Source organism: Calypte anna, chromosome 8 (assembly GCF_003957555.1).
Source record: "Calypte anna isolate BGI_N300 chromosome 8, bCalAnn1_v1.p, whole genome shotgun sequence".
Classification (NCBI taxonomy): Eukaryota; Metazoa; Chordata; class Aves; order Apodiformes; family Trochilidae; genus Calypte; species Calypte anna.
This window is the reverse complement of record NC_044254.1, coordinates 18,751,025-18,771,868: the sequence shown is the minus strand read 5'-3', so window position 1 is coordinate 18,771,868 and position 20,844 is coordinate 18,751,025. Positions and strand designations below refer to the sequence as shown.

Genomic DNA, 20,844 nt, shown 5'->3' with positions numbered 1-20,844 from the left:
CATTTTTGCTCATTGTATGAGGTGCCAAATTCTGACAAGCATTTTGTTGTTTTTAACTGTTTATGCATGACTTGAGACACTATTTGAAAGAATCGATTTAATTTGCTTTATAATCTCACTGGAGGGATTAGGTAGAGGCAAATTTTGTTCATAGTATTCAAGATATGAATGTAAACAAAAACTGTACTATGTTGGAGAATTTAATTTTTAAATAATTTGTAGAGCTAGGAGTAGTACAGCTCAAGGCTGTGTCTCAGTGGAAACAAACACAAGTTCTTCATCAGTCATGCCCATGATGAATTCTGTAATACTTTTGTGTGCTTTCATATTTTGACCTTGATTTTATATTTTGCTTATTTCTCTAGTAGGATTTTTAATAAAAATGTCAATTCAGTTCTGTGTGGTAGGCCTGGACATTGATGGATGAAAGAACTTAGTGATCTGTAACTACAAGTTGTAACAGCCTGAGTATGTGATGGGAAATGAAGAACCTCTGGATCTCCAGCCTTATTCACAGTATCACTGACTCTCCTCGTCTGGCTGTTTTCTCATTGTATAGCTCCAGTGGAGAAGTGGCCGAAAGAGCACCTTAAGGTCTACAGACCCGGTAAGTACAAGGGGCATGGGTCTAGTGACAGGCAGAGCTGCATCGCCTGGGAGTATTCCTAGGGCTACCCTTCCCTGAGCTCCCTGTGCCCTGGAGGGGGTAGTTGCCCAGAAGCAGATGCAAATTGAAGGAACGAGCCTGTGTCCCAGTACAGATGTGGTCTCTTGGTTGCCAGGGCTTACAGGTGGGCAAGAATCCATCCTTGCCTAGCTCGGGTGGCCCTGATGCCACGATGTGACAAGGCAGCCTTGGCCTTCCTCGCCGGGCACCCCTCCTTGCACCCCGGCACAGCGAGGCAGGAGGCTCCGCGCTGCTGTGGGACGGACCCCTCCTGCCCCTCTCCCTGATCCCGCGGCGGGGGAAGGCTGAGCTCTGGGTCTCCACCTCATGGGGACAGAGCACGGCGCCTCCGGGGCTTCCCGAATACCCCCGCAGCCCCTCCGGAAGGGCCCGGCACATGGACGCAGGGGCTACGAGTTTTGGGGGTGGGGGGAGAGCGGTGCCGCGACTCCGGACCCCCTGGGAGACCCTCGGGCGCCCCGCAAAGCGCGGGGGGCATCAGCGACCACAGCACAGCGACGGCAGGGCAGGGCGGGACAGGACCGGGTGCTGGGGGTGTCCGGGCTGGGCCGGCGGGCGGGGAGGGCTGGAGAAAAGGAAGAGGGCGGACTGGAGGCGGGCGGCGCCGGGCAGGCGGGGGGGGCGGCGGCGGCGAAGGTCCAGGCGGCGGTAGCGGCCGGCGGGGCAACGCGCTGCGGGGCTGCCCCTCACCCCGGCGCCGCGGAGCGAAGCGGAGGTGAGCAGCGAACGTACGGGGTACAGGACTGAGAAGAAGCGGTGGGAGCTCGGCAGGGTGCGAAGGTGCGGGAACGCGGCGCGGGGCTGGGCTGGGACCAGTGACACTTGGGTGGGATCGCCCCGCCCCCGGCGGCGGCAGCGGCGGCACTTAAGGGCGCTGCGGGTGGCGTGGGGGGCAGTGCGGGGAAGTGCGGGCTGTGCGGCCGCCGCCGCTGTCCCCTGTCTGCCCAGGGCTGCCCGTGTGCGTGTGGCTGCCGCGCTGCAGGGAGGCGGGAAGGGCCGGTGCTGCGGTGAGGAGTTCGCTGCCTGCGCTCCCGTTCGAGTCCTGAGGGCTAAGAAATGCCTTTGGTTCCGAAGCGATCGGTTTCTGATCTAGCTCGGAATCTGAGAGGCTTCACAACCTCTTTGTACCGGCCACTGCTAAAGTTTTGTTTTATTGTTTTTTTGTGGGTTATTTTTAATGCATGGGAAGTTTTTTTGCCAGCGGGAATGTCCTGAGAGGAGAGATGGGAGATAAAGCCTAAGTTAACTTGCAGAATTGGCTTCTGAATAAGGGAGCGTCTGAAATACAAATTTGTGCTTTAAGTGAGAGAACTGGGGAGTTGGAAACTATAGTGTTGTTTAGGTTAAAGATTTAAAACGTTGAATTGTGAGAATTTAATTACTTGGAAGATGTTTGAACATTGTTTTGAAAATAAATGCTTAACACTGAGAAGAATAATAGTTTAATTATACTCTCAAAATTTTCAAGTTTGAGTGTTTCACTTTTGGCTGTGGTTGAGCTTAGAAATACTTTCATTCTAGGAGTATGTTGCACAAACATGTGTTTTATATACAGTTTAACCACTAAAACATTTTGTATGGCTTCTCTGATTATACCTATGTGAGCATTATATATTTATACATTATTTAAAATATCTTCTAAGTGCAGAGATTATAAAGATACTGTACATCACATCTGCATTGTGTAATACGTGCAGATAATTGTTTTGTCCTGTGACTGATGTCTTTAAAATATGATGCCATATCATATCACTCAGAAAACTGGGAAATTAGATTTGTACCACAGACTAATGCTAGGGAATTTCTGCTTCAAATGTTATTTGTACAGTGGTTTGCCTTTTACAGTGTGTGTATATTTGGTTTTAATATTGCAGATGCCTTTTGATTGCAAGACTGCTGAAATGTTATGAGGGCTGCCTCTCCTTTCCTAACCATGAACAGTTCGAAATCACCAGGGCTGGCTGGATTTGGAATCTTAAAAAACACAACCTGCCACACAGAGAAGAAGATTTCAGTTTTCTTTTCAATAATCTTCATGACAGTGGGAATTTTGTCCAACAGCCTTGCAATAGCAATTCTCATGAAGGCATATCAACGATTTAGACAGAAATCAAAAGCCTCCTTTTTGCTTCTTGCCAGTGGTTTGGTCGTCACGGATCTTTTTGGCCACCTCATCAATGGAGCCATTGCAGTGTTTGTGTATGCATCGGATAAAGACTGGATTTGGTTTAACCAATCCAACATTCTTTGCAGTGTTTTTGGCATCTGCATGGTTTTCTTTGGTTTGTGTCCTCTCTTCCTGGGCAGTGTAATGGCTGTTGAACGGTGCATTGGAGTCACTAAGCCAATATTTCACTCTACAAAAATGACTTCTAAACATGTGAAAATGATGTTGACTATGGTATGTCTGTTTGCTGTTCTTATAGCTTTGCTGCCTATTCTTAGGTTTAGAGCCTATCAAATTCAAGCATCGAGGACCTGGTGCTTCTATAAAACAGAACATGTTGAGGACTGGGAAGACAGATTTTATCTCTTACTTTTTTCTTGCCTTGGGTTACTGGCCCTTGCTATTTCATTCTTGTGCAATGCTGTCACAGGAATTACCCTCTTAAGAGTCAAATTTAAAAGTCAACAAAGACAAGGCAGATCTCATCATTTTGAAATGATCATTCAGCTCTTGGCTATAATGTGTGTTTCTTGCATTTGCTGGAGTCCATTCCTGGTAAGAGCCTAATGTGTTTGCCAATTTTTAATGCACGTCACTGTATAAAAGTTGTATTTTTTATCTCCAGGTTTTAAGGCACTTTAGCTGTGATAACAGCTCCATTCACGTTTCATTGTTAGTTTTACAGCATATTGCCCATAATGTATGTACTTTTGCATCTATAACAAAAATGGTAATTATTCTCTACTTCTGTCATAAGTAAAACAGATTGAGTAAGCAAAATATATAGGGACTGTGAGGAATTTCTTTCCAGTACTGTGATAGGTTCACTATCTGTGAAGGAGATAGTGGTAGCAAAATAGGCGCTAAGATAAATCAGAGCAAATCCCGAGTTTGCCCCCAAATTCAGCAAAATCTTGGAGTGGCAAGTCTGTTTTGTCTGTACTGTGGTTCATATAATTTTTGTTTATGATGGGGTGTCCAATATTGTTGTTATGGTTTACTGCTGCTTGTGAGATGTGTTATGGAAGCTAACATAATGTATGAATGTAAAAATCCTCCATTCCATTAGCAGGGTAATAAGAGCTTTGCTTTAGATTCATGCTAAAAAACAGTGATTGGCAGGGGGTTAAAATAAAAATTTGCTTTAGATGTGACCAAGCTGGCTTTGTAATTTGGACAGGTGACCAACAAAGCTACTGTGTGCAGTTGTTGTGTGTTCTCAGCTCTCCTGGCTGTGGTTTAGGACTGCTTGCTGACAGCTGCTGTGGCCCTTCCAGGCAGGAAGTGCTGCTCATGTTAGTGTGTGCTCTGTCAGTCAGCAGGGTCAAAGAAGTGGGATTAGGATAAGGGAAGGGAGATGACAACTCCTATTGTATGATGGCATTGTAAAGCTGATATTTACTGTCACTATTTTTACTGTAGTAAAACTGACCAAAGAAAATTTACTTTTTTTACAAGGGAGAGGCTAAGTCAAAGTCACAAGTAATATGAATTCGTAATTTGTTTCCTAGAAACAAGGTCCCGTAGTTTTCCACTGATATGAATGAGGAGCAGTTTTGGTGTGAATTTACAAATACAGAAATTTAAATCCCAAGATCTGAATCAGATCCAACTTTATCTCATCTATTTACTTTCTTTGGCATAGTGCGGAATTACTTGAACTTGTATTCCGTAATTCGATACTAGCTACAGTAGTTGTGTGTATCTGGCAGGTAACATTTAATTAATCCAGCACTGCAGACTCTAAGGAGAGAGTCTGGATATAAACTTTCACATCAATGAAATGCACAAAAACTCTTTCAGTTTTGTTCAACACACAGAGTTTTCCCGTACTTCTCAAATGTTTTCTAGACTTGCTCTGCATCATAGTTTAAATTCATATTTGCTTTTGTCAGTGTCCTGGCTGTGTAGAGCAGAAGCAAAGTCATCAGAAGAGGATAACAAGGTTCTGTAGAGAACTTCCAGTTACCTTTAGGCACCCAGTTACCTGCTGAAATTTGTCTCAGGAAAGCCATAGAATGGGTTTCAACAAAAGCAATTAAAATAGTGGTTTTACTTTTAATTATCCTCTGGTGACATTTATTTTCAGATAAAGTAGCTATCCTTAAAGGTTGCAATTGATTTGATTTTTAAATAGTCAAAAGAGCTATAGCCTTTTTTTAACTTGAGATTTCTTTTATTCAACATAAGAAGGAACATTAAATTACAATTACTGTAGTTGTTTTTTCAGTACTGATAATTTTGTTATGCCTTTCAAGTTTTATTAATTATAAAAACATAATTTAAAAAGTTTTGACACGTGTTAATGAAATTACAACATGACATTCGTTAAAGTATTTAACTTCATCTAAATTGTAGGTGACAGTGAACTATTATTCCAGCTGCAAAATTTTATTTTCTGAGCCTTTTCAGAGCTTGGCATTTTCATCAGCTGGTGGTAAAGGCCAGTGAATGACTTCTTGCTTCATTTTGTACTCAGCAGTCTTGAGGAATGTGTCACAGAGGGAGCTGATACCAAACAATTCTGGTTCATTTAGTGGGAAGTCTCAAGGTGCCCTCTGTGCATTCCAGGCTCATGATGCTTTGCTTCTGGAAGTCTTTTGAAATTAGATGAGCCAAGCTATCATGGAAATTAGCCTAGCAGTATGGAAAATGGTTGTTGATATGGACAAATGTACGTTAGAAATGAAACACTAAAAAAAAGTGAATGCAAAGTAGTATTTGTTTCTTGAAGCAAAGTATCAAGTAGCTGAACAATCAGAGTGCGATAGCCTGGGAAATGCGATAGGATGGGGTCCTTGGTGGCAGTAACTTTTGTAGCTTTCTGTCCTAGAATTTACATTGAAATTAGTTCTCTGACATACCCAGCCTTTGTTTTGATCATATGGAGTACACTAAATACAACCAGAGTCATGAGCACAGCCTTAGTTTATCAAGCTTTACTGAACTGCAGCGGAGGAGAAAGATGCAGTGGAACAGAGCCTTGCCAGGAAAGTACTGATAAAGTGCTACAATGAAGAGATCCAGGATTTATCAAGGCGCATGATTTATGATGAATTGCTGATCCAAATCTACTAATCCAATTTATTTGCATCCTCTCAGGGCTTTTAATATGTGAAACGAGTTGTTTAGATTGTTTAATTTGATCAGTATGTAAAAAAAAGTGTTTCTTGAAATAAATCTGAGCAGGTTTTCATAGGTGAAATTATTTGGCAGAGCAAATACATACTTGGTTTTCATTCATTTGCTCTTTTAATTTTTTTTTCTCAAAGCAAAATTTGGAAATCAGTGTCAGTCTTTGAACTGCAACTTTTATGTGTTCTCTATCCCAAAGAGTATACAGAACAAAATGTTATGTGAGAGTGAATTGCCTCGATATAAACTGAAGCAATTAGAAACCAAACAAACCTTTGGAAGGCAAAGAGGAGGAAGGTAATGCAGTTCATGCCACATGTGGTTTGCAGATACAAGAGTTTGAATTTATTTGGTGTGATTCTTCATCTGATGGCTGGTTTGCTTTATTTTTCTTCTTTTTTTTTTTAACCTAGTGTGGTGTTACAGCAATTGTCATACATGCATGGGTATCAGAATCAAGTCTATCCAGTACTGTAATCCAGCTGCAGATTTACTTCACTAGTAGATTGTAATTTTAATTTAATTTTTTTTTTCTGAGTGGCATTACATATTCAGTCACTGACCTGTGCCTTTAGATGACAGAAGTGCAAGACCCTGGATTGTCGTATGTGGTGTCTGATGTGGAACTGAACTTCTGCACCTGCTCAGTGGCAGTGAACTCAGTTTGGTGCCTTTATGTGTCGGTGCATAGGTATATGTATGACATTTAATATAGCATATTATAATCAATGCCCACCTCTATTTTAGGACCCCTGAAGATCTGGAGCATTTTCAGAAGCAGAGCCCATGGCACGGCCCATGTGGAGCTCTGCCTGGGGCTGTTGGACAAGGACATCTTTCTGATTTCTTGTCTTCCTTCTGTTTTTTTTTCCTGAAGCTCCATCTCATTTGGTCCTGAAAAATGAGTTATTTTTTCAAATTTTCTGCCACTGTATGGGTATCTTTCCTTAAGGGACTACTGAAATGAGGGGTACTCCCTGCCTCTTCCCTTACGTGAGAACATGTATCTTCTTTTGAGAACTTGAGAGTGGGAGGAAATTCACAAAAAAGCAACAAGTTAAATTCATGAGTTTTCTGATATGTAGCCAATGATTTACAGAGGTACATTTGTTCTGAAAGTCTAAATAATTTTTCTTTGATATAGATAATTCCAGGAAATTATGTTCCAAAGATAGTAACAACTTCTCTGTGTAGTGAGTAATCTTTTTACATCCTTACTAGTCAGCCCTTTGCTAGGGATATGCGACTGTTGCGTAAGTTAAGTCTCTACGGACTGGATTCCCCAAGCAAGTGACTGGGCTGAAGTATTTTTTGACAAACATATCTGATGAAATGGATTGTTATATAAAACCTGTTTTTTGGCTGTGACTTGACATCTGACTTGTCGTGGAACAGGTTGTTTATGGAACTATGTTTGTATGAGTAAATTCTGACTTCAGAACATCAAATTCTGTGGGACTCATGGGATAAACATACTTTAAATTTTGCTTTTGGAGTAACAGACTCCCTGTAAATATAGACAGGAGGGGGTTATTTCAGGGTGAATTTATCTACAGAAACAAATTATGATATAGAGATGTGTCTAATCTTTTTCATGTGTGGAACATAGTCTTAGCCTGGGAAAAAATGTTTTACATTTCAATTATTCCTGTTAAGATCTTGTTTCCATGTAGTTATCTGATAACTTTTATTCCGGTTTTACCTCCCCTCTACTGCAAAAAATAGCTACTGTTCTGTGGTTTTTTTTTTTATTTTTTTATTTTTTTTTAAGAGCTCGGCTATTTATTTCATATTATTAAATTAGCTATTATTCATTCCCTTCTCTTCCCTTTACAATTTTTTACAATAATTGTGTTCCTTTGAACTCACTCTGACTTCTTGTCCTGAGCCTGTCTTGTTCAACAAGGCTTGGTGGTTGGTTTTGATGTACCTAGGGCTGCATTTAGCTTACAGCTTGCTGAATCGCACCAACCTGCATGCTGTCAGAGCCAGCATGAGTGCTCCTTCAGTGAATCTGCTGCCAGAGGTGGAGACAAGGCCAGAGCTGCACTAACAGGGATGCTCTTGGTGAAATACCCTTATTCCAGCCCACACCACTCTGGTTGCTCCACCAGGTATTTTGGGTGCTGAGACAGGCTCATGGTTGCTATTTGCTTCTGCTAAGTTATAGGCTCTGTATTTGCATACAGTATCAGGTGCTTTGTTGTACAGGGCAGTCCTCTGTGCATGTCATTTTAGTATTTTTGTTTGTGTAGTCATGTATATATTTGCACAGTGAGACCTTACCAGGAGTTTGCACCTCTGCTAACTTTGAAGCATCTCCCTCCATTCTGTTTCCTGTATTCTTTAACAAGGTAAATTTCTGTTGTACTACATTATGCTTATATGTGCAATGGACATAATTTATTCAAGCTCCTTGCTTTATTAATTTTGCTTGTATTCCTTCAAACAGTGCTGGTTATATTTTTCTGTACAACAAAATAGTTACTTAACTTTGTCCCTTCTCTTGTGCTCTCAGGCTGGTAATTTCCATAACTGAAAAAAATACAGCTGAGGAGAAGCAGACACAAGGTGTGCCCAGGTGCAGTTCCGTGCTTTGACAATGAGGCCCATGTTGCCATACAGAACCACCCCAGATCTCAAGGGGGCTGCACTGCAGAAGTGCAGATTTTCTTTTGAAAAATAAAAAATCAGGCTTTCAAATTCCTATCTTCTGTTTCTGAAGCCTGAAGGAGATACTCTAAAACATGTTTGTCTAACTATGCAGCTTTGAGTGCTGTTTTAAAAGTTACTTTTCAAGTGTAAACCCACATTTTTTTTTTTCAAGACTCAGATTTTTAAGAAGATAATGAAAGATAATGACTATGTTACTATGTTTGTGCTACCTTTTGTCATAGAATTCCTGTCAGTTTTTCTGGAAGTGTTGTCTGTTGACACCATGCAGAGACAGGATTGTTGCAAGAATAAAGGAGATAAAGTTGGAGCTGGGTCTGGGGTCTGCTTCCCACTCTGCCTGCAGCAGGCTGCTGGGCACAGAAGGGGTGATCTGCCACAGGACTTCCACAGAACACCCCTTGGATGTTGTCATTGTATCTCTTGGGATGGATGCAAGTCCAGCTCAGGAGTCCCCTTCTTCCACAAACAAACCAGTTTCATAGTGAAAAGGCAAAAAGCTTTTTGTTAGAAGGAGGCCTGCAAGATACACCTCCTTATCTCTAGTCTGAGGCATCAGTGTAGTGATGGTTATTATTGGCTGTAGGTCATTAATCTTCCAGGCCTTGGTGTGACAGAAGAGGTCAGATCAGGACCGACTGTTGGGCTAAATAAAATACTCCCTTATTTGCTCTGGAAATAGTAAAAAAAAAAGATCTCATAGGAGTTTGCTTGTCTTTCAAGCTACACTAGGAAAAGGGCTTTCACTCTTCCTCAGATCATGGCCTATTGCTTGTTGAGTTTCTCAATATATTCATTAACACAGTACAAGATCAATTATTAATCTTGCTGGGGTTCCTCTGAATGTGCTTCTGATATTCCAGGTTAAATTGCTGAAATGTTAATGTCATTCCTAGTATTATGGCCCTGAAGATATTTTGGAATAAACAGCTGATTTTAAGAGTTAAGAGGAAAGAGAACAGTCATTCTGATTAAGCCTTTGCTAGTCTCAAGACAGAAGAAGTGTCTTTTTAGCTTAGTCTCCTGTGGTTTAAGCAACAACACAGGCAGGTCAAGTGTGCTTTTGTATGTCACCATGAAAATACTCCATGGAAAAGTGGTTGCAGAGAGGGTAACAAAGTTTAATACACACAGCTGTCAATTTTCCACCAGGTTAGATGAGAAATGGAATGATTTCTTATTTTCATCTTTTGCAGTTTGTAGAGATTTTATGGACTTTAGCTTCCTGAGAAATATGAATAATTTAAAAAAATGTTTTGAAGTGTAGTTTATCATAAAGTCTTTAGAAACTCTGTATTAATTGTGGCTATATTTGTAACTCAAGTGTTTACCTCCCTCTCACATAAGTCATGGAGTTAAGCAGCTGAGATACTCTCAACAAGAAGTTCTGGAGGAGAAATGGGCAATGGTCAGCATATTGTCCTGCTGTAGTGATATGAACCAGGGAAGGAAGAAGAGCTGATATTGACAGATTGTCCTTTAGCAGAGACTTATGAGGAAGCATAATTATAATTTTTATTATCTAAGTTGACTTGCACTATTTGGAAAAACTTACGTAAAGCCCTTTTCTCAAAATCCAATGCTGTCAGAATGCAATGAGTTTGGTTTGTTCTGGAGAGAACAAGTAGAGAAGGGAGGTTTTCACTCATGAGAGAACATTGCATTTTCAAAGCAACTTATTCCCTTTTTCTTTCAAAATTTCTTGCTGCTTGATTTTTAAATTTATATTATATATCCAGAATTAAACCACAAGGATCTGTAAAGTCAAACAGTGTTTCATTCCAAATATATTTCAATGACTTTCACATAATTTTTTTTAGTTTTTGTTAATATTGAAGTTGACATCTCGAAAAAATGGAATTCTGAAAACTTCGGCCTGATAAATTTCCATTCAAAACCGCTCTCGTTTTTTCAGTTGGTAAAGTTTTTGGATTCTGTGCTGCAAGTCAATTTAATATACATTCCAGTTTTGTATGATAAAAGTGCATTCTTCTTATTTCCTAGATATTACACTTTTTCAGGCCTTTTCTACTTGAAAGTATCATGCACTGCATAGCCATTTTTGGAAAATGTCGTGCATAGCGTAATCACTTTTGGATGGTTATTTTAGGAAAGCTCTTTTTCCTGACTATCTAAAGTCTTTAAATGGTAAACTTGTTGCTGAAAAGTCTCTGGGACAAATACACCCACATGGAACAACTCCAGCCACTCCTCCATCCGCACCAGGTTTAACATCACAAACGTCAGTGTGTGATATACATTTGTATGTTCTATGCCATATTTAATATATTATAGTGTTAATTCATTATCTTAAGTTTTGCATGTTGATTATAAATGTTTCTAGGATAAGATATTTGTCTTAATAGCAGTGTAGGGTCTGTTCACGTCTGAGGGCACACATTATTTGGATACACTTCTGGGAAATATGCTATTTAGCTTTAAAACAGAGTAATAATTCTTATATCGTGCTTTTAAGACTTAAATTTTACATGAAAGTACTGAGTTGCAGCTGGTTACTTGGGTAACCTGAGGAAGGTGACTGTGTACTTTGTGTGTTTGTGGTGCCTGGCAGAACAGGACCACGATCCTGTCATGGGTTCTGTGGATGTGTTTTCACACATAGGAATGGTCAGGTAGCAAAATATTGGAGAAGAGGCTTACACCAGGAGTTACAGTGAAGTTTTACTAATTTTGAATCATTCTTCCATATTCTCATATGAGATAAGGCAAAATAGCTGAGTGCCTGAATGAACCTTAGCCATGTTGTAGGTTGCATACTTTCTCTTGTTGGACTGCTCTCATCTGCTCTAGGCGGAGCAGGGAGTGGAGAGCAGCTCAGCCCTTTGGTCTTAGCTCTTCTTTTTAATGAGCTTCTGAGAAACGTGCTGAGGGGTGGGTCTGAATGGCATCAGAGTTGTGTTTCTGCTTGATTTCCTGAAGAAAGCTGAAGGTCATCCTTTGCATCAGGGTTGTCCTGAACGGAGGGTTTTAAGACAAAGAGGCCTCAGTACGAAACTCCCAGAAACCAAAGATTGGACAAATGGAAGTTGATTGATCTCCAGCAGGTCCTCCACTTTCTGTCCCAGACCTGCTGGCTGTGCCTGGGCTGCAAGGCCACCCTGAACTGGTGGGACTGAGGGAGCATGTGAAGGATGTAGTGTGTCTGCCCCTGAGCAACCTTGTCAGCTATGTAATGATCAGCATCAGGACATAAGGGTGTGGGGAGGAGGAATCTTGTGCTGGTGGGGATGTGTCCAGCCATGTTCTCCTCTGTCTCCTTGTAGGAAAAGGTGTTAAAACAGAAGGCAAAGCAGGAAGGAGATGAGGATCCATATGAGTGATAGCAATTTGTTTTAAGATTTACAGTTCATTAGTGAGCTGGAATTAAAATTGAATCCACTGACTATCAGGACCATCAGTTTGCAGAAGTAGTGAGAAATAACTCACTCTTAAATGTAAATTTCATTTTTCTTGTCTCACCTCTACCTAAAAGATGGTCCATCTGCACAGCAGTCCATTTTAGTTTATTTGCCAAAAAGAAAGAAAGAATGAAATAATTGCAAATTGTATGTTCCAACTTGGTAAATATATTGCTAATTCATTCACCCTTATATTTCTCTTCATGGCTTCTTAGCGTACATCTCAAGAATGGTATCTAGAATAAGTGACTTTAAAGGCCATTTTGGAAAACATAACATGAAACACATATGCAAAACATCTTCCTTTGCCTTCAGCCAGATTTGCAAGTACTGCAGATCAGTAGCACCAAGATATAGTGACAATGACTCCAAACCATGTCTAAGAGATTTCATTTTCCTCCAGTGTGTATGCTGCATACATGGTAAACATAAACATACATAAATGTAATTACAAATTAAGATATCTTTTTCCCCCCTCCTTATTTCCTCTCCTATACCCATGTAATAAACACAATAATTTCTTAGACAGTTACACTGACAGTCTGACTCCACTGATAGGCATTAGAGTAGGTTCTTTACATTTTTTAAACCTTGAGGTCTTGCAGGCTCGGTCACACGTCAAAGCCATCTGCATTTCTGAAATCTAGAAGAGGTGAAGAGGTCACTATATATCATGAGTGACTCACCATGAAATTCTTCTTTCTTTTCACACTTCTAATACTTATGAATACCTTTGGGTTCAGTGGTACTTGCTCTGAAAGCCTGCGTGTATGCACTATTTATCAGAAAGCAAGGAGTGGCCTGTCCAAGGAACTCTTAGATAATTCAGCCTAATTCTTGGATTCTTAGACAGAAGTAATAAATCTGAGAGAATTTTAAAAAATGACCAGGTAAGACCTGGCAGATACTACGTTCCCTGCAGAAGAATATTTTCTTGCTCTCAAAGATGTAAATGGAAGATTTGCTGAATCTGTCTTTCCTCAGAGCAATAAATACAGTGGAAATATAATTAAGTAATAAGGCACAGTCACTGTGATGATGATGCTGGTGTGACCCCCAAAGGAAAAAATGAATGGATCTTTAATACATATAGTCCTGAAGTACTTGAACATATAGACTAAATACCTTTTTGATTTGATTATTTATATCAGAATGATCATTATTATGCAGTATTAGAAATAGTCTGTTTTCTGGTACTGAGAAGTCTAACTCTTGTTCAGTAAAGCTTCTCTTAGCATTGCTGGGTAAAGAATATTTCAGCTTTTTCTGTAAATTAATTTATTTTGTACAAGGGATTTTTGTTCTAGGCCTCATTGTTATGCAGCAATACCTTCCTCTCTGTGGAATTAGGCTTTCTTGTACCTTTAACACATGTAGCTCAGGAAACAGCTTGTTTATTTGACTACAGTGTGAATACTGTGTCTGTTCAATATGAAATGACTCATCTGTTGTTTTCAGTGCTAAACTCTTCTCTGTGTCCAATCTGCTTTCCTTTCAAATGAATTAATTAATTAAGCTGTGAGAGTAATTACATTGCTAGATGAAACAATTTCTAATGTTAAGAGGATGAAAAGGAAAGAAGGAAAAAAAACTGCCAGTCCAAGATAGAAATATCTGGATTCTTTCAGAGAAGCGCAAGAGGGGTGACCTCGAACGCTTCATTTACGCCTGAAGAGAATTTATGTTATTGCAATTCAGATGCAAATAGGTAGGGCCTAAGAAAGTTGACAGAAAAGCAAAGCTTCACTTTCAGTTCATATTTGCAAGCTTAAGCACACAGAGGAATCCTTCTGTTTATGAGGCTTATTTCATAATTGCATTCCTGCCTTACACAGAGCATGATAACGCCAAAGACTGTTAATAAAATTTAACAAGCACAATGTCATAGCACTTTACATTTCTTTTTCTTCAGTAATTTTGACAAATTCTGCCAGACATAAAAGTCTCATTTCAAATTATGTTTCCAAATGTTTTTTTCAGAAAGTATAATGCCATACGTAAAGAAGTATTCTGCATAAAGCTGTAAAAATGCAGATGGTGAAAACTTTACACTGTAATGGCACTGTAATGGAGTGCAATAGACTATGAGTCCTCTGCAGAGCTGGGTTTGTGTGAGGACAGCAGATAGCTCAGAACTGAACAGCCTCAGAGATCATGCAGCAAGGTCAGATGGACCTGAGCTGCTGGTGGCTTTCAGCTATACGACAACTGCCCTGCCAAATCAGAGGGGTGCTTGGACATAGTGTTTCAAGGCTGTGAGCTTGCCGACATGAGACAAGGAACATTGTAGCCTGACTGGTACCCTGACTGGTACCATGTTCATGAAGCAGCAGCATCAGCTGGTGAAGAATTGCCTACTCACAAAGTATACTGTGTCTGAGAAAGATGTATTAGAAATTATTTTCATTTGCTTTGTGGGAAATGATGTGTTTTCCTATTTTCTCTTTACTTTTGTTTGTTTGTTTTTTGTTTGCTTTGTGTTTTTTGTTTTTTGGTTTTTTTTTTTTTTTTTTCCACAGCAGTTCTGCTTTGGAAACACCTCTGAGCATTAAATGCCTTTAGCCTCGCAATCCCTCCCAAATGTTCATGTAGGTCCATTTTAAGGGAGGTAACTATGAAGCACATAGAGGCTAGATAAACTTCTACCAAATGTTTTTGCAACCTCAGCTACCTTTGGTCATCTGAATCTTTTTAGTCTGTTTCTCATTTGGGTTTTGTGTTTCCTAAGAGAGACTGTGACCCTGAGAGGAGAAAGACCTTTCTAAGGATAATTAGTAAACTTGCATGTTTAAGGATGCATATCATGGCAGGTGGTAGTTGCCATTCTTGATTTATCTGTTTTGTACTAGAACTTGGTTTCCTTTTCAGAAGTAGACACAAGTGAATAGTGAGTGTGTGGATCCTGTATCCATTTTTGGTGGCATTATTATTTTTTCACAGAAATGTAAATGATCAAAAAGCAGACTCTCTGACTTTGTTGCTACTTCTCAAGAGCTGACCTGCAAAACTCTACATGTGCAAGTAGTACATGTCCTCTTAAAAGTACCCACCAGACTTAAATCTGGAAGGTAACTTGCTAGTGCATTTTGCCTTCTCCAGTTATTTTTTAAATACATATTTTTTGTAAAATCACTGTGCTTAGTTAAAATTTACTTGCTAGATTGTCTGGTATATAAAAGATGAAGGCATGGTTCATGTTTTCTTTTTTTAAAAAGGGAAAGGAAAACATTAGGGGACAAACATGTTGCATAACTATAAGATAAAAATCATTATGTGGCATACAGTGTACAGTGTGTGTACTAACATTTTGCAGGCAGAACTTGTGTAGTACATATTTTTCCTGAAAGTTCTTGCTTTTAGGCTGACACAGAGAATCATAAAAAAATTTGATTAAGCATACTCAGCTTTGTTTCAACAAAGGCTTGGTTTATGTTCTGCAATATCTGTATAACAATGATATAGGCAATTTGCTCTCAGTGTTTCTTTTCTAATGGCTGTTCTTAGAAGATATAAAATGGTACATAACATGTGGAGATAGATACATTTTCATTTTTTTGTCTCTCTCGTGTTCTTTCCTTAAAATCTGTGTTGATAGAATACTACAAACCATCACCTTATAATCAGCTCTTGCTTATAGCAGACTGCAACTTTTTGTAGCAAGTATGAATAATGGAAGTTACAAAAATTTCTGGAAATTCAAAATAATTATATATATATTGTTATTGAGTTCTGTGTGGTTTAAGGGAAAGGGATCTGTACCTTTGGGTTCAGTATAGGCATCAGTGTTGTGAACTTTCTTCTAATGGAAATTCTCGGAACTGCTTATACAGAAATCCAAAGGAAGAGGAAGATGTTTGGGAGTGTCTTCAGGGTTCCCACAGAGAAATGGAGCCTGAAGGCTGAGGAAGAGATTTTCTGATATTTGTTTTCATGTAACAATATTTGCCTGTCTGCTTTGCCATCTGTGTCAATCTCTTTGTGACTGCCTTTTTATCCAGCTTCCTGAAGTCAAGGCTAGAACTTGGATTTAGAGCCTATGTGCTGAAATGCATCAAAATTGTATTATACTTTGCCTGATTTCCTAACTAGCTGTAAAGTCTGCTTTTTGTTTTGACTGGCTGTCCTTGAGCACTAAGAGGAATGTGACTAAGCAGTGCTGCCATTTAGCTTATTAGTTGTTCTCATATAATTGAGATCCAATTGGAAAGGAAATTAAAGACATGCTGTTTACATTTGGAGAATGGCGTGAAGCTTTGGTGCAATTTTCTTTGGTTTGTTGAACTGAGCTCTGTCCCTAAGGGAAATTCTCTGTTGGTGTCTGCTAGATGCAAAATTGTAGCAGTCAACAATTTCAAAATGTTTTAAAAACTTTTCCTTCAGAATTTCAGGATCTTGCAGAGTGAGCTCTGGTTTTAGTGAAGCCTAAAATTGGAAAAAAGATGAAGTTTGATGTATTGTGTTAAGTCCTTGCTTTACACAAATTTGATTTCTCTGTATATATTTTTAGGGACAGGGAATTCTCAGGCCTTTCTTTAAAACAGTAAGAGCTAATTTGAGTCAGAGCAACTTTGTATCTTAAAAACAAGCAGCCTTGGTTTAAAAAGCACTTTTACAGTTATGCTTTTGTAGTTACTTTCTTAAAGAAAGTTTGAATTGTACTGGTTACATCATGTGGCACTTTTTTTTTTTTTTTTTTTTTTTTTTCCCCAAACTAGGGAGTCAGGGTGACATGCTGCAGCTGTGTTCATATAAACACTGGATAACTCAGCAAAATGCTACTTGGATTTTTACAATTCTAAATATGTTAAAAAATGTCGTTTACCAGCTGAGGGTTAGTTTTTTGGTGTCATACTACTGAATCTACCTTAGTATTAAATCCAGTTGTAGAGATCAGCCCTGTTGCCTCTTCCTGCTTCCCCACTTGTGTACTGCTGGCTACAGAGGACAGAATTCCCCCATTTTACTAACCTGATGGACCTACAGGGAAGGAGGAGAAAACTCTGTCTGAATTGGTTTCTTGATTTTGAAGTAATTATTGAACAGTATTAGTCAAAAAAAGAAGAAAAGAAGCTTCCTTTTGGTGCTTGCATAGGAGGTCCTGCTTTCAGAAATCCCTTTAGTGCTGCTGCAGCTCTGGTTGCAGTTTCCAAGCTGTTGCTTTGTGCCAGACGTGACTTCCTTGCACCTATCGAGCAAATGCAGACTGTGTGCATGTTTTGATTCAGTGAAATCCTTCCTTGACTGGACAGCTGGTAGTGTATTAGGCTTTTTTAATAATTTATGACTTCAAAAGGACTTTAAGCATTCAGCTGGGTACATAAGCTCTACTTGCTGCTTGTGAGTTCTGGTATATTATTTTTATATGCCCACTATTCCGAAGCGGTAACTTAAATGTTCCAGATCAAGTGTCTCCAAGTATCAGAATCCATAAAATTATGTTTTAAATTTCCTTGTTCTGATTTACTTTATGTAAATCCATAATCAAAACAGAGGTACTTTATGTTGAGCCCTCAAGTTGAGCAGCAAATGGATTCACTTAAAAGTGATTATGACTCAATGGTACAGAATCTCACAAGTTTGCTGGATAACATGTGAGGAAATATTACAATTTTTTCAAATTTGATTTCCTAGATGATAACATCTGCTACCTCCTCTTCTGGACATGGGATTTCATTGGATTTGGGGTTTATTAATTTTGCAGATGCAAGAGAAGAAAACCAAAATTTTCAAGTATGTCAAGAAAGCTAGGAAGTCAAGCATATTTGTATGAAGTCAAGCATATATACCGGAGAAAGACCATGGTCTTGAGCTCTTTGGGGCTGTTGTATGCTGCCTGGTCCTACTTGGATGAGTAAGAAGCACTCTGTCTGAGTTTGGCTTATGGTATTGGACCTTTAATAAATAAAATGTAGGACTGTCCTGAGAAAACATTCTGTGCAGAAGCTAAAGGAGTTGTCCAAGTTTGGGTGGGCTGCTGATGTCAGAGAGGAATGTGCCCTATGGTTGTGGGGTGGAAAACTGATTCAGGGAACTGATTTTTAAGTGTTTGTGTTGGCTGTGCTCAGACATTCCTCCTTCTTCTCATCCTCGCACTGATTCCCAGCCGTGCTCCTACCAGTCTCACCAGCTTCTTTAGGAATGTTCCTATGGGCTCTCTCCACTGCTTCCATAGGTTTCCATACAGAAGCATTTAATCATATGCTTGAACAAGCAAGGACAGTCTCCTTTTATGCTTTCACATGGTTCCACTCAAGTTTATACTCCTATGTGGTGACCTGCACACTATAAGTAGGATAGTGATTCCCTAGGAATGAAGGGAAGCATATAAAAAGGAGTGAAATAGGCTTGTTGGGTCTTGAGCAGCAGTTTTCTATTTTCATTAATTATTATTATTATGTTTTTCATTTATTTTTTTACAATGGATCTTTGTAAAAATATGACCCTCTGCACTAGACAGTCTGACCCTACCTCTCATCACCCAATAAATCTGTGTATTTCCAGCATCGGTTGTAAAATATCCTATTTCTCAGTTAAATAATGAAATCACTTAAAAGTTTTGGAAATTAAAGCCTTACAGTGTTTCATCGTTCTACCAAAAAAGTCTTCATGTGCTTTTAACAGAGAGATAATCTATCTCCCTTTGGCAGATTCCTGGCTTTGTAGGGTCAGGCTTTCTTCACACAGAAACTCAGGTTACAAAAGCTCCGAGGCAGAAGGTGCAGGAGGGCTCTGCAGGGCAGGACCCCAGCCACGTCTGTGTCTCTGGGGCTGGTCTGTCCAGGCAGCAGTTCTGCAAAGCAGGGGGGCCAGCCACAACTTACTGAGCTGACGTAGTTCTTGGGTATCCTCTGCCAGCAGCAGCCCTGCTGAGCTGTGCTGGAAGACAAATGCCTCCACCCGTGTGAAACTCTGGCAGTGTTGCTGCTGGTAGGGGTCTGTCCATGTGCAGCACCTCCACAGGGGAATGGAACCCTCTGTATCTCCAGTGGCAAGAGGAGGAGCACTGGTGGCCTTTGTCACTATGGCTTAAATTTCTTGGAAAGCTTTAAACCCTCCACTGGGGGTGAATTGTGTTCTGTTGCAGATTAAATGTGGATCTTCTTGACAAAATCAAGGTGCTGTATCTGCAGGTTTTTTTCTGGAAAATGTGAAAAATTAAATACCCTTTATAAAATGTTCTAACCTACCAGTGGCTTCTAGCCTTGAAAACAAAAACAGTCCATCCCTGGAATAGTTCTGTCATTCTTTGTTAGCTCAAACTCTGCATAAATTTTTATTCCTTACTCAAACCCATCCCTGCTTTTGGAGGATATTCTCTGGCTGGTTGCCACCCTCTGCTCAAGGTTCATCATCCGTAATTCAGGAGAGGCACATGTACCTCTTGTGTAAAATATGAGAGGATTTCGAGGATGGTAAATGTTACATGCATGAAAGTATTTGTATTGCAGCTGGGATGCACTGATTCTGTGAAGGTGTGATTAATGTTGAAACAATTTCATTCATACACATGCTCTCTTGGTGTATTTTTCTGATGTATAATTTCAAAATGTTCAATTTTCAGGTGACAATGGCCAGAATTGGGATAAATGAGAGTCATTCAAAGGAGACCTGTGAAACAATACTTTTTGCTCTCCGAATGGCAACGTGGAATCAGATTTTAGACCCCTGGGTGTACATTCTTCTCCGGAAAGCCGTACTTAGAAACCTGTACAAGATCACAAGGGGATGTTGTGGCTCGCAGATCATAAACTTACACATGTGGGAACTCAGCTCCATCAAGAATTCCTTGAAGGTTGCAGCAATATCTGAGTCACCAGTAAGTTCCAAGCAGATAAACTTACAGCCACTCAGCTCTATGGGGCTCTAAAGTCAAACACAGTGTATGGAGAGATGATGGAGGCAACGCTCATACATGGGCAATACCTTAAAATGAAATCCAAGGCTCAGTGGTTTAGCATTTGTTTCAAAATGTGAGTGGTTTGCTCTTGTTGCTTACTGGTTTGATATTACTACTCCAAAAGATGCACTTGAATGTTTTAATTTCCTTTAGAATATATCCCCTCCAAAACTGGTACCAGAATCATAAATAAGCCTGTATTTCTTCCTTACAGGTACTAAAGTAAACAGGGTTCCTTACGATCCCTCCAAATCCTTTACCTCAGTCAACTTCTTAAGAACACGTGGAAATGCAGAAGTGATCTCCAAATTGATTTTTAAAGGGGTAGATTTTATCTCTCAGTGATACTCCCAAATCCTTTGCAGAGTCATAGCTTCTTAAAGTCAAGTCCACCATCCTTTTCATAAGGTTATTATTTGCTTCTAGGCATTGCATTTTCCAATTGGATGTATAAAAGACATTTTGCTTGTGTCCAGTTTATTAGGTGATCCTGTTTGCTTGGTTCATTGTCTTGACCTCTTAATTATTTACTGTTCTATGAAGATTTGAGAGAGCTGCAAACCTCATCAGTGTAAGTGTTCCTTTCAAATCACTGATAAAACGTGAGTTTCCCCATGGGGACACAGGAGTGGATCAGCTCAGCTTGCTTACAGTTGCATTTTTAGATCTACCAGTTTTTAGTACTTTCAACAAATTTTAATTGAAATTAACAGACATAAAGCTGTGGTTAGTCTGTAAAAAAAGTAGTTGTCTCCCTGTCCCCCCAGCCTCCCCCTCCCAAATGCATATACTGAAGTGCTCATGAATAGACTTCATTGGTAAAAGGTCTCACGTGTATCACATGGGAGATGTGCATGACCAGAGG

At 39.8% G+C, this 20,844-nt stretch overlaps 1 protein-coding gene across 1 annotated transcript; it reads left to right on the top strand.

The window, feature by feature from the left end:
* Positions 1–1,344: 1,344 nt before the first annotated feature.
* Positions 1,345–20,452, top strand: PTGFR (prostaglandin F receptor). Its single transcript, XM_030455366.1, has 3 exons — positions 1,345–1,403; positions 2,563–3,089; positions 19,644–20,452. The coding sequence occupies exons 2-3, from the start codon at positions 2,595–2,597 to the stop codon at positions 19,947–19,949; spliced, it is 801 nt and encodes a 266-aa protein (XP_030311226.1). The 5' UTR covers positions 1,345–1,403; positions 2,563–2,594; the 3' UTR covers positions 19,950–20,452.
* Positions 20,453–20,844: the final 392 nt, after the last annotated feature.

What these genes read in the sequence shown, in the direction of transcription:
- PTGFR (XM_030455366.1), top strand. Translation starts at nt 2,595, where the DNA reads ATGAGGGCTGCCTCTCCTTTCCTAACCATGAACAGTTCGAAATCACCA. An exon ending in TGAAAATGATGTTGACTATG is followed by an intron (nt 3,090 to 19,643) that starts GTATGTCTGTTT and finishes TTCAATTTTCAG; the next exon opens with GTGACAATGGCCAGAATTGG.